Source organism: Ornithorhynchus anatinus, chromosome 1 (genome assembly GCF_004115215.2).
Source record: "Ornithorhynchus anatinus isolate Pmale09 chromosome 1, mOrnAna1.pri.v4, whole genome shotgun sequence".
Classification (NCBI taxonomy): Eukaryota; Metazoa; Chordata; class Mammalia; order Monotremata; family Ornithorhynchidae; genus Ornithorhynchus; species Ornithorhynchus anatinus.
Genome location: NC_041728.1, coordinates 181039668 through 181057494, shown reverse-complemented (window position 1 = coordinate 181057494; position 17827 = coordinate 181039668). Strand labels below are relative to the sequence as shown.

At 51.4% G+C, this 17827-nt stretch overlaps 1 protein-coding gene across 1 annotated transcript in view; it reads right to left on the bottom strand.

Moving 5' to 3' along the window:
• WNT6 (Wnt family member 6) overlaps window positions 1–8521 on the bottom strand; it is a 31357-nt gene extending 22836 nt beyond the window's left edge. Inside the window, exon 1 of the mRNA XM_029069573.2 lies at window positions 8445–8521. Within this exon, the coding sequence (XP_028925406.1) occupies window positions 8445–8509 (65 nt within the window). The 5' untranslated portion in view covers window positions 8510–8521. The remainder of the gene's footprint in view (window positions 1–8444) is intronic.
• Window positions 8522–17827: the final 9306 nt, after the last annotated feature.

Sequence of the window (17827 nt, the reverse complement as noted above, 5' to 3'; positions counted from 1 at the left end):
CTCCCTGAGGGCAGAATGAGAGGGAGGCTTGGGCAAGTCATGGAACTCCTCTAGGCCTCAGTTTCTTCAACTGTAAAATGGGGATTCAGTTCCTGGTCTCCCTCCCTCTTAGCCCGTGAGCCCTATGTGGGACAGGGACTGGGTCCCACCTGATTATTTTGTATCTCCTACTGCTCTTAGCACAGGGTTTAGCACATAGTAAACACTTAATGAATACCATCATTCTTCTTCTTCCTCCTCCTCCTTTCTTCCTCCTCCATCTCCTCTTCCTCCTTCTCCTCCTTCTTCCTCCTCCTCCTTCCCCTTCTTCTTCCTCCTCCTCTACCTCCTTCCCCCCTCCTCCTCCTCTTCCTCCTTCCCCCTCCTCCTCCTCTTCCTCCTTCTCATCTTGCTTCTTCTTCCTCCCCTCCTCCTTCTTCTTCCTCCCCTCCTCCTTCATCTCCTCTTCCTCTTTCTCCTCCACCCTCCTTCCTCCATGTTCTCCTCCTCCGCTTCCTCTTCCTTCTCCTCCTCCTCCTTTTCCTTCTTTTTTTCTTCTTCCTCATCTTCCTCTTCTCCTTCTATTTCTTTTTCAACGGTATTTGTTAAGCACTTACTATGTATCAAACACCGTTCTAAGCCCTTGAGTAGATGCAAGTTAATTAGCTTGGACACAGTCCCTGTCCCGCACTGGGCTCACAGCCTAAGCAAGGGAGAAAACAGGAGAACTGAGGCACAGAGAAATGAAGTGACTTGCCCAAGGTCACAGAGCAAGCATCTGACACAGCTGGGAGTAGAACCCAGGTTCTTTGACTCCCAGGCACAAGGCCATACAGTGTGGCTCAGTGGAAAGAGCCCCGGCTTTGGAGTCAGAGGTCATGGGTTCGAATCCCGGCTCTACCACTTGTCAGCTGTGTGACTGTGGGCAAGTCACTTCACTTCTGTGTGCCTCAGTTACCTCATCTGTAAAATGGGATTAAGACCGTGAGCCCCACGTGGGACAACCTGATTCCCCTGTGTCTACCCCAGCGCTTAGAACAGTGCTCTGCACATAGGAAGCGCTTAACAAATACCAACATTGTGATTATTATTCTAATAACAATCATAACAATAAACTCAAGCTGCAGCAAGAAGGCTGGTGGTGAGATAGGCAGAAGGAATTCCTGAAAGTGACTGTTAAGCCTGGGGAAGTCAGAGATCTCTCTGGAGAGACTCCTTCCTCTCATGGGTCTGGGCTGGTGGGAGAGGCTGGAAGCAGGGAGAACCCCTTCCCGCTCCTCAACAAACCATTTTGGGAGCTTGTTAAAGGATCTTGGAGAGAGAAGAAATTCTAGGGCGAGATGGAGAAAGTCAGTACAGTGCTCTGCCCGAATTGTAGGTACTTAATGAATATTATTACTACTATCTCTTACACATCATACAGCTGCTTAGGCACAATAAATCATTCAGTGAATTCATTAAGCACCTGCTCTGTGCAGAATACTGTATTAAGCACTTAGTAGAGCCTGATAGGGTTAGTGGACATGTCTCTGCCCTCAAAGAATTTACAGAGCACTGTACTGAGTGTTTGTGAGAGTATAATAGCAGAAACACTCCCTGGCCTCATGGAGCTTGCAGTCTGCTGTGTGGAAAGCACTGTACGGAACACTTGAAAGAGTCTCACAGAGTTAGTGGACACGATTTCTGTCCTCAAGGAACTTACAGTGTACAGAGCACTGTACTGAGTATTTGTGAGAGTACAATAATAATAATAATGTTGGTATTTGTTAAGCACTTACTATGTGCAGAGCACTGTTCTAAGTGCTGGGGGAGATACAGGGTAATCAGGTTGTCCCACGTGAGACTCACAGCTAATCCCCATTTTACAGATGAGGTAACTGAGGCACAGAGAAGTTAAGTGACTTGCCCACAGTCACCAACATCAACATTAAGTGGCAGATCCGGGATTCGAACCCATGACCTCTGACTCCCAAGCCCAGGCTCTTTCCACTGAGCCACGATAGTAGACATGAACCCTGCCCTCATGAATTTACAGCCTACTATGTGCAGAGCACCGTACTGAGCGCTTAGGAGGGTCTCATAGTAATAATAATAATAGTGTTGGTATTTGTTAAGTGCTTACTATGTGCAGAGCACTCTTCGAAGCGCTGGGGTAGATACAGGGTAATCACATTGTCCCACATGAGGCTCACAGTCTTCATCCCCATTTTACAGATGAGGTAACTGAGGCACAGAGAAATTAAATGACTTGAAGTGACTTGCCCACAGTCACACAGCTGACAAGTGGCAGAGGCATGATTCGAACCCATGACCTCTGACTCCAAAGCCCGGGCTCTTTCCACTGAGCCACGCTGCTTGTGCCTTTCACTCTCCTCGTTGAGGTCTGCCCAAAGTGGGCTGTGGATAAATTCATCCTCTGGCCATCTAAAGCCCCAGAAGCAGTGTGACTTAGTGGCTAGAGCCCGGGCCTGGGAGTTAGAAGGACCTGGGTTCAAATCCCTTTTCTGCCACTCATCTGCCATGTGACCTTGGGCAAGTCACTTCGCTTCTCCGGGACTTAATTCCCTCATCTGCTAAATGGGGATTGAATCCTCCTCCCTCCAACTTAGACTGTGAGCCTCATGTGGGACAGGGACTGTGTCCAAACTATCTTGTATCTACTCCAGCGCTTAGTACAGTGCCTGGCCCATAGTAAGTGGTCAACAACTACCAGAAAACAAATAGAATAAGAAATATTGTAGCCAAGTGGAAAGAGCATGGACCTGGGAGTCAGGGGACCTAGCTTCTAAACTCAGCTCTGCCCTTTGTCTGCTCGGGCAAGTTGCTTCACTTCTTGGGGCCTCAGTTCCCTCATCTGTAAAATGGGGATTAAAGCTGTGGGACAGAGATTGTGTCCAAACTGATTATCTTGTATCTACCCCAGCGCTTAGTACAGTGCCTGGCACAAAGTAAGCACTTAAGGGATACCATAAAAATAAAATACAAGGGCAGGTTAGACTGAGGGTGGTAGAGGCAGCAGGGGGAGGGGGTTTGAGCTACTGCCCACCCTCTCTGCCTCAAGGATTCTGGAGATTGTCCCTGGGGAGGCCAAGATGGACAGGAAGCAGGGGATGCAGACCTGAGGGAGAGGGAAGGGGATACAGTCAATCAGTCAGTCAATCGTATTTATTGAACACATAATAATAATAATAGAACTTGTTAAGCACTTACTATATGCCAAGCACCATTCTAAGCATTGGGGTAGACACTAGCTAATTAGGTTGTACACAGTCCCTGTCCCTCATAGGACTCACACTCTTAATCCCCATTTTACAGATGAGGGAACTGAGGCCCTGAGAATAATAATAATTATGGCATTTGTTAAGCACCTACTGTGTGCCAAGCACTGGGATGGAGACAAGCAAATTGGGTTAGACACAGTCCCTGTCCCTCATGGGGCTCGCAGTTTCAATCCCCATTTTTACAGATGAGGGAACTGAGGCCCAGAGAAGTGAAGTGACTTGCCCAAGATCACTCAGCAGAGATGTGGTGGAGTTGGGCTTAGAACTCATGACCTTCTGACCTTCTGACAGAGAAGCAGTGTGGCTCAGTGGAAAGAGCCCGGGCTTGGAAGTCAGAGATCATGGGTTCGAATCCCGACCTCTGCCACTTGTCAGCTGTATGACTGTGGGGCACGTCACTTAACTTCTCTGGGCCTCAGTGACCTCATCTGTACAATGGGGATGAAGACTGTGAGCCTCACGTGGGACAACCTGATTACCCTGTATCTACCCCAGCGCTTAGAACAGTGCTCTGCACATAGTAAGTGCTTAACAAATACCAACATTATTATTCTGACTCGCAGGCCCGTGCTCTAATCACTAATCTACGCTGCTTCTTGCTTACTGCATGCAGAGCACTGTACAAGCGCTTGGGCAGGTACAATAAAACAAGTAGACACATTGGGCAGGGAATGTGTCTATTGTTATATTGAATTCACCCAAGCACTTAGTACAGTGTTCTGCACACAGTAAGCACTCAATAAATACAAGTGAATGACTGAATGAACATTCCTTGCCCATGTGTTTGATGCAAAGAGGAGGAAGAGAGGGACAGAGAAACAGGAACTGAGTAGCAGACAGCGGGAGAGAGGGGGAGAGAGAGAAGGAGAGGGAGAGAAAAGGAGAGGAAAAAAAGGAGAGGGAGAGAGAAAGGAAGAGAGGGAGATGAAGGGAGGAAGAGGAAGAGAGGGAGAAAGGGAGATGAAGAGAGGAACAGAGGGAGAGGGAGAAAGGGAGACAGGGAGTGGAAGAGGGAAAGGGAGAGGGAGAGGGGGAGGGGGGGGAGAGGGAGAGAGGGAGAGAGGGAGAGAGGGAGAGAGGGAGAGAGGGAGAGAGGGAGAGAGGGAGAAAGGGAGAAAGGGAAAGAGAGAGAGGGAAAGGGAGGGAGGGGGGGGGGGAGAGGGAAAGGGAGAGAAGGAAAGGGAGAGAGGAAGAGATGGGGAGAGAGAGGGAGAAGGAGAGAGGAAGAGTGAGAGTGGGAAAGGGGGAGAGAGAGAGAGAGACCCCACCCATTTCCCTGTGATCTCTTTATTCTGTGGAAAAGCCTACCAGCTGCCTTATCAGGCCAGCGCCTCTGTCCTCACCCTCCTCTCCCTGCAGCTGCAGCCATGAAGGTCTCTCTCTGTTCTCCCGCACCTGCCCACTCCCCCCACCTGTCCATCCACACCCCCGGCCCCCTCCCACCCTCCACTCGGCTTTTCTGCTCTCAGGGATGCCCCTTCTGCAGACCGGACCCTCTGGGAACAGCCACCTGGAGAAGCAGTGTGGCCTAGTGGAGAGACCCCAGGCCTGGGAGTCAGAAGGAACTGGGTGCTATTACTGACTCTGTCACTTGTCTGCTGTGTGACCTTGGTTGAGTCACTTCACTTGTTCATCTGTGAAATAAGGATACCTGTTCTCTCTCCTACTTTGACTCTGAGCCCCATGCAGGAAAGGGACTGTGTCGACCTGATGAATTTGTTCCTACCCCAGGACGTGGAACAGTTTTTGACACGTAGTAAGCGTTTCACAAATGCCATTGAAAATATATATATATATATATAAACTCCTTCCCTGGGACTCAGCCTAAGATGCCTCTCCAAAGAAACAGCATGACCTAGTGGAAAGAGCATGGGCCTGGAAGTCAGAGGACATGGGTTCTAATCCTGGCTCCGCCACTTGTCTGCCATATGACTTAATTTCTCTGTGCCTCAGTTACCTCATTTGTAAAACTGGGACTGAAACTGGGAGCCCCATGTATCTATCCCAGTGCTTATAACAGTGCTTGGTACATAGTAAGTGCTTAACAAATACCACATTTATTAGGAGAAGCAGTATGGCCTCATGGATAGAGCACGGGCCGGGGGGTCAGAGGCCATTCCGGCTACTCCACTTATCTGCTGCGTGAGTTTGGGTAAGTCACTTTACTTCTCAGTGCCTCCGTTTCCTCAACTGTAAAGTGGGGATTAAGGTAGTGAGCCCCATGTGGGACAGGGACTGTGTCCAACCTGATTACTTTGTATCTATCCCAGGGATTAGTAATAACCATAATAATAATAATGGTGGCATTTGTTAAGTGCTTACTATGTGCCAAACACTGTTCTAAACACTGGGGGGGATACAAGGTAAATCAGGTTGTCCCACATGGGGCTCACAGTCTTACTCCCCATTTCCCAGATGAGGTGACTGAAGCACAGAGAAGTTAAGTGACTGGCCCAAAGTCACACACCTGACAAGTGGCTGAGCAGGATTAGAACACATGACCCCTGGCTCCCAAGCCCGTGCTCTTTCCACTGAGCCATGCTGCTTCTGTACACTGTACTCTGCCTGGCACAGTGCCTGGCACACAGTAAGTGCTTAATAATAATGATGGTATTTGTTAAGTGCTTACTATGTGCAGAGCACTGTTCTAAGCGCTGGGGTAGATACAGGGTCATCAGGTTGCCCCACGTGAGGCTCACAGTTAATCCCCATTTTCCAGATGAGGTCACTGAGGTCACCCATGACCTCTGACTCCCAAGCCCGGGCACTTGCCACTGAGCCATGCTGCTTCTCTAATATCACGACTTATTATCATTCTCCTGTTTTCCTGCCTGACCACTGGCCATCTAGGGAAACTGAGGCACGGATAGGCCCAGTGCCAGGACAGAAAGATCTGGATCACTGGCCTGGGGGATCCTGATCTCTGGAAGGGACCCAGGGTGTCCCCAAACTTGGCCGTGACCCAAAGGGACCCCGGTGTGACGTCACAGCGTGACAGCTCCCAGGGAGGACATCGGGGTCTCTTTGGTGGGCGGGGACAGGGTCGCCTTCCAACCAATGGCGTGGGGTTATGCAAATGTGGAGGGGGGTTCCTGGCCAGGGATTGGCCGGCACGGTTTTACTGTTTGGACTCCATTCACCTGCACATCAAGGCGGCCCAAAGGTCGTCCGTTTTCACCCTCTCCCCTCCCACCTCCCTGCCAATAATAATAATAATAATAATGTTGGTATTTGTTAAGCACTTACTATGTGCCGAGCACTGTTCTAAGCACTGGGGGAAATACCAGGTAATCAGGTTGTCCTATGTGGGGCTCACAGTCTTCATACCCATTTTACGGATGAGGCACCTGAGGCCCAGAGAAGTGAAGTGACTTGCCCAAAGTCTCCAAGTGGTGGAGTCAGGATTAGAACCCACGACCTCTGGCTCCCAAGCCCGTCTTCTTTCCACTGAGCCACGCTGCTTCTGGGGACTCAGTTCCTGTTCTCCCTCCCCCTTAGACAGTAAATCCCTTGTGGGATGGAGACTGTGCCTGAGAAGGAGCATGGATTAGTGGATAAAGCACTGGCAGAAGGACCTGAGTTCTAATCCTAGCTCCCAGCACATGTCTGCTGGGTGACCTTGGGCAAGTCACTTCACTTCTCTGGGCCTTTGTTACCTCATTAAGACTGCGAGCCCCATGAACGATGGACTATGTCCAACTTGCATCTAGTCCAGCACTTAGTACAGTACTTGCTGCATAGGAAGTGCTTGAGAAGTACCATTATTATTATGATGATGATCTTTCATTCATTCAATAGTATTTATTGAGCGCTTACTATGTGCAGAGCACTGTACTAAGCGCTTGGAATGAACAAGTCAGCAACAGATAGACACAGTCCCTGCCGTTTGACGGGTTTACAGTCTAATCTTGATCTAGCCCAGCGCTTACTGCAGTGCTGGGCACCTAGTCAGTACTTTAGAATATCATTATGGTTATTAACAACAACCGTGGTATTTGAAAAGCGCTGACTAGGTGCCAAGCACTGTACTAAGCGCTGGGATGGATACAATCAAATCAGGTTGGACACGGTCCCTATCCTAAGTAGGGTTCACAGCCTCAGTCCCCATTTTAATTGAGATAACTGAGGCCCAGAGAAGTGAAACGACGTGCCTGAGGTCACATTGCAGATATGTGGCGGAGCCGGGATTAGAACCCATGACTTTCTGACTCCCAGGCCTGGGCTCAGCTCCAGCCTCAGTCCTAGTTCCAGGCCTAGGACCTGGGCCCTCTACCTCCTACACCCTCAGTCTCCCTCAGATCCACCCCCGCTCCCCAATCCCCCGGGGGTCTTTGGCCACGACTCCCCAGATCTGCTACTGGGGATGGAGGCGGCTAGGGATGGGATGGATGAGGTTCATTTATTCATTCAATCTTATTTATTGAGCGGTTACTGTGTGCAGAGCCCTGCACTAAAATGATCCAGGGATTGTGGTAACCCTCAGGATGATAAAATTAAGATACTGCCCCCTGCCCCATCCGGACCCTTTCCCTGAGCTTTGCCCCAGGATGTCCACACACACACAAGGTTCCCCGGGCTCTCACGATTTTAACCCTTCAATCCCCAGCCCTTTGATGCCCCACATCTCCTCCGGCTGCCTGCCTCTAGGAGCAGAAAGCAGGGGGGCTTTGAGGAGGGGCGGGGGGCAAGCAGAGAGCAGGGAGGCATTGAGGAGGGGCGGGGAGGGTAAGTGCCACCGCCCCTGCAGGGAAGAAGGGTGGAGAGGGGACTGGTGAAGGGGGCAGAAAGAATGACCCCCTCATCTCTCCCCCTGCACCCTCTCCCCCTCCTCTGGTCCTTTCTGGGGGTCTCCCCTTTGACTCCCTGCCCTGGACATGTCTCCCACCGTCCCCTCCCTGCCCCCCACCTCCTCCTTTCCTCCTTCCCCTGGAGAGGGGCTCAGGGGCTTTCAGGTGCTGCGGCAGCGTTGGGGAAGGGGCTGTGTCCTCAGCCCCCCCCCCACCCCCACCCCAGGGTCAGCTCCTCAGCCTCCCAACCCCTTCTCAACGAAGCCCCCAGGATCCCCTTCCCCAGGGCGGCCCAGCCCTTTCTCCTGGGCTTCTCCCCTCTCGTCCCCCCTCCACCTCTCCCCGCGCCCCCTCCCCAGCCTTCCCCATCGCGCCCCCCCCCCAGCCCCTCACTGACCACCAGAGTCCTCCAACGTGGGCTGGACAGATCAGCAGCAGCAGCAGCAGCAGCAGGCCGAGCATGGGCCGAGCCGGTGACCGCATGTCCCCTACGGCCCGGGGACGGGAAGGGGAGGGGGCTGCCGGCTGGGGGGTGGGCTGGGGGGCTCTTCAGGCCCGAGAAGGACAGGGGCTCAAGGGCTGCTTGGAGGAGGCGGTCGGGCTTGGCCCATCTCGGGAGCGGAGGTGGAGAAGGAGGAAGGGGAGAACGGGAGAGGAAACTAGAGCCGGGTGGGTGGGTGGGTGGGGGGCGGGGGCTGGGGTCCGGGGCGTGGGGAGGGGGCAATTGCGACAGCGAGACGACGGGATCTGGCCCGGGGCTGGGGGCGGGGAGCCGGGGTCCCTGGATGGGGCGGGGCAGGGGTGGGGAGGGCCCCCGGGACCCTCCCCCCGTCCCCCACGCCGGGCTCGACGGGTCACCAGGATGCCCCCCAGATGGGGAAAGGGGGTGGGGGTCGGGGGTCGGTGGGGGGGGAGGACTTGGGTAGGGGGAGAAGAGAGAAGAAGAGAAGAGAGAGGGAGGAGCGGAGGCCCGGAGGGAGGGAGAAGTTTGACAGGTTTGTTGACTGTAAAGAGAGAAAACTTCTCAGGAATGAGGGAGTTGGGGGCGGGAGGTGGGGGGTGGTCGCTGCTGCCCCGGGGCCAGGACAGGAAGACAGCGTTGAGGGGAGGGGGCGGTATCCAGGAAAGGAGGAGGGGGTGTCTAACATAGGCTCGCAGATTCCCCGAGGCTGATGGGGGCCCTGTAGAGGTCTTCCCGTCCATCCTCCTGCCTCCAGAAGCGGTACGGCCTAAATAAAAATAAATAAATGGTGGTATTTGCTAAGCGCTTACTATGTGCGAAGCACTGTCGGATACAAGGTGATCACGTTGTCCCACGTGGGGCTCACAGTTTTAATCCCCATTTTACAGATGAGGTAACTGAGGCACAGAGAAGTGAAGTGACTTGCCCAAAGCGACACAAGCAAGCGGCAGAGATGGGATTAGAACCTACGACCTCTGACTGCCAAGCCCGGGCTCTTTCCACTGAGCCACGCTGGCCAAATGGATAGAAGTCGGGCCTGGGAGTCAGAAGGTCGTGGGTTCTAATCCCGATTCCGCCACTTCTCTGCTGTGGGACCCTGGACAAGTCACTTCACTTCTCTGGGACTCAGTGACCTCATCTGTCAAATGGGGACTGTGAGCCCCACGTGGTCCAACCCGATTTGATTGTATCCACCCAGCGCTTAGTACAGTGCTTGGCACATAGTAAGCGCTAAACAGATGTCATCATTATTATTATAGAAAAGCAGCGCGGCTCAGAGGAAAGAGCACGGGGTTGGAGTCAGAGGGCGTGGGTTCAAATCCCGTCTCCGCCACTTGTCAGCTGTGTGACTCTGGGCTAGTCACTTACCTTCTCTGTGCCTCAGTTACCTCATCTGTAAAATAGGATTTAAGACTGTGGAGCCCCATGTGAGGCAACCTGATAACCCTGTATCTATCCCAGCGCTTAAAACAGTACTAGGCACATAGTAAGCGCTTAACAAATGTCATCGTTATTATTATTATTATAATTCTGCCCCTTCCGTTGCTCAGGGGATGGGGGACAGACAGGTGGGAGAGGGAGGCTTAGAGATCCCTCGAGGTGGACACATCTCCGACTAAGGTCGTCTCTGTTTTGCTTTTCTGTCTCCCCCGTTTAGACGGTGAGCCCGTTATTGGGCAGGGATTGTCTTTATCAGTTGCCGAATTGTACATTCTAAGTGCTTAGTACAGTGCTCTTCACATAATAAGCGCTCAATAAATACTACTGAATGAATGAAAGCCTTTCTGCCGTCTGACCTCCATCCCTCTTGCTGCATTGCTAACTCGCCCCCCCCCCCCCCCCCCCCGGAAACGCGAAAAGGCTGTTTCTCCTCTCGCCACCGCTTCTGTGGGTGGGGAAAGTGACCCTTAACCACGCTGGGATGAGCTTGGCAGAGACCCAGGCGTTCTGGCTCCCCAGCATAGAACGGCTGTTTCTACCCACCTTCCCCCCAGCTGGGCAGTATGGGGGCGGGGGGTGGGGGGTGGAAATAGGGGTGGGGGGTGGGTGGGGGTGAGCTGCAGGTGAGACGCTTTTATCTGATTCCCTAACGCCACAAATATGTCTTTGATGCCACTGAACCCTCCCCACGGGAGGGATCAAAGCCCCAAGTGGGGAGGGGGCGGCAGCTGGATGGGGGGGGGGATCTCCATTCATCACGGCTGGTGGGGGGGACTGGCAGAGCCCCCTCCCCTCGGCCGGAGTCCCTCAACGTGTCCCTGAGCTGTGCTGAGTGATGGGAGGGGGCCCCTGTCCGAGAGGAAAGCCCCCTCCCCAGTCCCGTCCCCCACCCACCCAAATCCTCCCCCTCCATCATTCCCCGGCCAGGAGGCACTTTCCGGCCGGAAAACTCAAAATATTTGACATAGCCGCCTTCAGTACCCCCTGCCGGGGGAAAAACCGGGCGGGGAGAGGGTGATCAAGACCCCACCCCATTTCACAGAGATAAAGACTGAGGCAGGAAGGGTGGAAAGGGCCCTGAGAGCTCCCAAAGAGACAGACGGACAAAGAGATTGGCACAGAGAACAGGATGCAACCGACCACACATACAGAAACACACACACCCCCACTGCGATAGACCCCCAGAGGTGGTCAGAAAGATATAGACGTAGAGAGACAGAGAGAAATCAAAGAGTTCCATTTGTTCAGTCGTATTTATTGAGCGCTTACTGTGTGCAGAGCACTGTACTGAGCGCTTAGAAAGTACAATACAGCAGTAAAGAGAGACAATCACTGCCCACAACGAGCTCACAGTCTGGGGGCCTTGGCGGGGGGGCAGACACAAATACAAGTAAAAAGGCTTCAATATAATTGAATACAATTATGGATATATAATAATAATAATAGTAAGATGGTGTTTGTTAAGCGCTTACTATGTGCCAAGCACTGTTCTAAGCGATGGATACATGAGCCCGGGCTTAGGAGTCAGAGGTCGTGGGTTCTAATCCCGGCTCCGCCGCTTGCCAGCTGTGTAACTTTGGGCAAGTCACTTAACTTCTCTGGGCCTCAGTTACCTCATCTGGAAAATGGGGATTAAAACTGTGAGCCCCACGTGGGACAACCTGATCACCTTGTATCCCCCAGCGCTTAGAACAGTGCTTTGCACATAGTGAGCTCTTAACAAATACCACCACTATTATTATTATTATTATACATATATACATGAGTAGTGCGAGGCGGGGAGTGCGGGAGAGCAAAGGGAGAGAGTCAGGGTGACGCGGAAGGGAGGGGGAGATGAGGAAAAGTGGAATTTAGTCTGGGAAGGCCTCTTGGAGGAGGCCTCTTGGAGGAGAAAGAAACCCAGAGAGACGGAGACAGAAACAGAGACACATGTTGGGGAGGGATTGTCTCTATTTGTTGCCGAATTGTACTTTCCAAGCGCTTAGTACAGTGCTCTGCACACAGTAAGCGCTCAATAAATACGACTGAACAAATGGAACTCTTTGATTTCTCTCTGTCTCTCTACGTCTATATCTTTCTGACCACCTCTGGGGGTCTATCGCAGTGGGGGGGGGGGGTGTGTTCACACAGCAAGCGCTCAAGAAATACGATTGAATGAATGAATATGCGAACACATGCACAAACACACACTGACACGCACGTACGATACACATAACACCCAGCGATAGATCCACAGAGGTGGTCAGAAAGATAGAGAAATAGAGAGACAGCAGAGAGATAGAAACCCGAAGGGAGGGAGACAGAGACAGAGAGACAGACAGAGAGACCGAGACGTGGAGATAGAGGCAGAGTCGGAGATAGAGACCCAGAGAGACAGAGTTAGAGACGGAGGGGGAGATTTCTTCTGAGGGAAGGGAAGCTCTGAGCAAAAGAGAAAGCAATTAAAAAATACAGTAAAAGCCGGGTCAGAGACAGGAGCAGAGCCCGGAGGAGGGGGAGGGACAGGGCAGGGGAAAGAAGCGAGGCAGTGTGGCCTGATGGTTAGAGCCCGGGCCTGAGAGTCGGAAGAATTTGGCTTCTAATCCCGGCTCTATCACTTGTCTGCTGGGTGACCTTGGACAAGTCACTTCACTTCTCTGAGCCTCAGTTCCCTCCTCTGTAAAAAGGGGAGTAAGACTGTGAAACCCATGTGGGACAGGGACTGGGTCCGACCTGATTAACTTGTATAATAATAATTATAATGGCATTTGTGAAGCGCTTACTATGTGCCAGACACTGTACTAAACGCTGGGGTAGATACAAGCAAATCGGGTTGAATTTGGAGTTCTAAGCACCCTAACCCAGTGCTTAGAATAGTGTCTGGCACCTAGTAGCATGGCATAGTAGGTAGAGCACAGGCCTGGGAGTCAAAAGGTCATGGGTTCTAATTCTGCTCCTCCACTTGTCTGCTCTGTGACTTTGGGCTTTCACTTTCACTTCCCTTCTCTGGACCTCAGTTACCTCATCTGTAAAATGGGAATAGAGACTGTGAGCCCCACGTGGGACAAGGGACTTTGTCCTACCCGATTTGTTTGTATCCACCCAGCGCTTAGTACAGTGTCCAGCACATAGCATGCTCTTAACAAATACCCTAATTATTATTATTATAGTAAGCGCTTAACAAATAGTGGCAAGAGCCCGGGCTTGGGAGTCAGAGGTCATGGGTTCTAATCCTGGCTCCGCCACCTGTCAGCTGTGTGACTTTGGGCAAGTCACTTCACTTCTCGGTGCCTCAGTGATCTCATTTGTAAAATGGGGATTAAGATTGTGAGCCTCACGTGGGACAACCTGATTATCCTGAATCTACCCCAGTGCTCGGCACTTAGTAAGTGCTTAACAAATACCAACATTATTAAATACCACGCATACACACACACACACACACACACAAAAAGACCCCAGCGAGGCCAGAGAGATGTGCCTGGAGAGAGACAAATCTCACAGATCCAAACGGACGAACAGACCCTCTCAGAAACAGACAGCAGACCCGGGGGGGCAAGGGGGGCGACTTTTTTTTGGCACTGGAACAGACCGGCTGGGAGAGGGGTCTCCGGGGACAAAAGGACAGATAGATCCAGATACTGACAGAAAGACGGACAAGCACACAGAGGTAGCCACAAAGGCAAAGAGTTCTTGCAGAGGGCAAGTGCACACAAACACATACACAACACACACAAAACACACAAAACAGCAATAAAACTTGAATATCCGGGGCTTGAGGGGAGCAGTCGAGAAGGGTAGGGGGGCAGGGGGCGACTTAGTGACAGGGGCAGAGGATTAAGGGGCTGGTTCTCCCCTTCTAGACTGAAAGTTCATTGTGGGCCGGAAAGGAGCCTACCAACTCTGTTGTATTGGACTCCACCAAGCGCTAAGTACAGGCCTCTCTCCCCTACTTAAAGGGTGAGCCCCATGTGGGCCAGGGATTCTGTCCAATCTTAGTTGCAGCAGGTCCTACTGGCAGGAGCATGGGCTGGGGAGTCAGAGGACGTGGGTTCGAATCCCGGCTCCACCACTTGTGTGGTGCAGGACCTTGGACAAGTTACTTAAGTTCTCTGTGACTCAGTCCTCTCATCTGTAAAATGGGGATGAAGACTGTGAGTCCCCTGTGGGATAGGGACTGTGTCCAACCTGATTACCTTATACCTTCCCCAGCACTTACAACAGTGCCTGGCACATAGTAAGCACTTAACAAATAGACTGTGAGCCTGTTTTGGGCAGGGATTGTTTCTATTTGTTGCTGAATTATACTTGCCAAGCACCTAGTACAGTGCTCTGCATATCGTAGGCACTCAATAAATACGATTGAATGAATGAATGACTGAACAAATATTATTATTATAACCCAGAGCTTAGAACAATACCTGGCACATAGTAAACAACAATAACAGTGTTGGTATTTGTTAAGGGCTTACTATGTGCAGAGCGCTGTTCTAAGTGCTGGGGTAGATACAGGATCATCAGGTTGTCCCACGTGAGGCTCACAATCTAAATGCCCATTTTACAAATGAGGTAACTGAGGCACAGAGAAGTTAAGTGACTTGCCCACAGTCACACAGCTGACAAGTGGCAGAGCCAGAATAACAAATAGTATTATGATTATTATTACACCAGCGTTTAGAACAGTGCCTAGCACATAATAAGCACTTAACAAGTATCATTAACTAAAACAAAGACCACTGACTGATTGAGACAGTTAAGAGGATGTCTGACATTTAATGAAGAAAATGCCCCCAAAATGCAGAATGCTAATACGGTTATCAATTAAGCTCACTATGGGCAGGAAATGTGTCTGTTTATTGTGGTATTGTCTTCTCCACGGCGTAGTGGATAGATCCCGGCCCTGGGAGTCAGAAGGTCATGCGTTCTAATCCCGCCTCCACCACTTGTCTGCTGTGTGACCCCGGGCAAGTCATTTCACTTCTCTGGGCCTCAATTCCCTCATTCATTCATTCAATAGTATTTATTGAGCGCTTACGATGTGCAGAACACTGTACTAAGTGCTTGGAATGGACAATTCGGCAACAGATAGTGACAATTCCTGCCCAATGACGGGCTCACAGATTAAATGGGGGAGACCCTCAAATGGGGATTGAGACTGTGAGTCCCACTTGGGACAGGGACTGCGTCCAACCCAATCTGCTTCTATCCACCCCAGTGCTTAGTAATAATAGTAATATTGGTATTTGTTAAGGCCTTACTATGTGCAGAGCACTGTTCTAAGCGCTGGGGTAGATACAGGGTCATCAGGTTGTACTATGTGAGGCTCACAGTTACTCCCCATTTTACAGATGAGGTAACTGAGGCACAGAGAAGTTAAGTGACTTGCCCACGGTCACACCGTTGCCAAGTAGAGTGCCTGGCACATAGTTAAGGGTTTAACAAACACCATTATTATTATTATTCTCCCAAGCCCTTAGCCCAGTGCTCCGCACACCGTAAGCGCTCGATAAATACCATCGAATGCTGGATGGATTATTTTCGAGTGAACAGCTCAGACGGTTTAAACAGAAGGATGGACGTTTCATCAGATAGATGACTAGAGATACAGACAGATAAATAGGCCCGATGCCCTTAAGCCAGGGGCAGACCCGAACTGACCCAGAGGGACAGGTGGATGAGAGGTGGGGGGTGGGTTGAGGGGGTCGGTGGGGGAGGATGGGAGGGGTCCCTAGTTGACCGAAATGTCGGGGTGGGGGACCGGCTGCTTTGGTCTGTAGCTCCCCTCCGGCCTTCTCCCAGCCCCCCACCCCTTCCCCCACCCCACCACTGTTATTGAAGTCTCTGAAATAGTCTCCCCATCCCACATTCTTCTCCTCGGCAAGAATTTTAATGTATTTGTCTTTGCCGCCAGGGGATTCTTGCTCCGGGACCGCCCTGGCCCGCTCCGACCAGCGGGGCACCCCCAAAAACTTGGCCATCGGGGGCGGTCGGCGTCCGTCCTGTCGACCCCCGGCCCATTCCAAGGCCTGGCTCTTGTCTCCCTCCAGGATTCCCTGCTCCCTTCTCCCCACCCATTCCCCATCCTCCGGCCTCTCTGCAGGGAGGGACACAAACACACACACACACACACACACACACACACACACACACACATATCACACACCACACACACACACATACACACAGAAATGATGTTATTGAAACAACAGAGGCGGGGGCGGGGGCGGGTCAGGGGAGCGGCTCAGGAAACTGGGGCTCTTGCCAAGGCTTCTCCTCTTAGGGGGGCCTTCTCTCCCCTCCTCCCTCTCCTCCTCTTCTTCCTCCCCCTCTTCCTCCTCCTCTTCCTCCTCCTCTCCCCTCCCCTCTACCCTACCCCTTGGCCAGAACCCAGGACCAGGCAAAAAAGCAGCGGACTCCGAGCAGACCCTAACTGTTTACTGATGCATTGTCCTCTCCCAAGTGCTTAGTACAGTGTTCGGCACACAATAAGCGCTCAATAAATACCACTGAATGAACTTTCGTCTCCCCCCTAGGGGATGGTCCGCTCTGCTCGGTTAGAAGGCAGAGTTTCCCCCCAACCCCCCTCCGTCTAATCTCCCGCCCCCCTTTTTAAAAAAATGGTATTTTTTAAACGCTTTCTATGTGGCAGAAACGGTACTAAGTGCTGGGATAGAGACAAGATAATGAGGTCAGATGTAATAATAATAATAATAATAATGTTGGTATTTGTTAAGCGCTTACTATGTGCAGAGCACTGTTCTAAGTGCTGGGGAAGACACAGGGGAATCAGGGCTCACAGGGAATCAGGTTGTCCCACGTAGGGCTCACAGTCTTAATCCCCATTTTACAGATGAGGTAACTGAGGCACCGAGAAGTTAAGTGACTTGCCCACAGTCACACAGCTGACAAGTGGCAGAGCTGGGATTCGAACTCATGACCTCTGACTCCAAAACCCGTGCTCTTTCCAATTATGGGGTTCACAATCTAAAAAGGAGGCAAAACAGATATGAAATCCCCATTGTACAGATGAGGAAACTGAGACACAGATAAGTGAAATTATCATGATTATGGAATTTATTAAGCCCTTCCTGGGGTGTGTGTTTGTGTGTGTGTGTCGGAGGGCAGGGAGAACATTCTGGAAGGAGGGTAACTGTAATAATAATCTTTGTGGTAATTGTTAAGCGCTTACTGTGTATCAGGCACTGTACTGAGTGCTAGGGTAGATACAAGATTATCGGGTGAGTTTCTGAGAAGCAGCTTGTCCTAGTGAATAGGGAGTCAGGAGGACCTGGGTTCTAATCCCGTGTCCGCCACTTGTCTACTGTGTGACCGTGGGCAAATCACTTTACTTTTCTGTCGCTCAGATCCCTCATCTGTAAAATGGGGATTAAGACTGTGAGCCCCAAGGGGGACAGAGACCGTGACCAACCTAATTAGCTTGTATCTACCCCAGCGCTTAGTACAGTGCCTGACACATAGTAAGCGCTTAACAAATACTACAGTGATTATTACTACAGTTACCCTCCTTCCAGAACACTCCCCTCCTAACCTGCCCTAAGGAAGTTTGCCCCCTGGATCTTAATTCACCTTATGAAGATGGGGGAGGGGGTGGGTGGGTGGACGGGGCGTTTACGTGGGAGTCGGACTTGGTTTCAAAGTGCCTAAGGCTTAGTACAGAGTTTATTACAATGCCCGGAACATAGTAAGTGCTTAACAAGCACCATTATTATTATTATTATTATTACAACCACCAAGGCTAAGCACGGATAGGGAGCAGGTGGCCTAGTGGAAAGAGCCTGGGCTCGGGAGTCAGAGGACTTGGGTTCTAATAACGGCTCTGCTATAGAAAAGCAGCTTGGCTCAGTGGAAAAAACACGGGTTTGGAAGTCAGAGGTCAT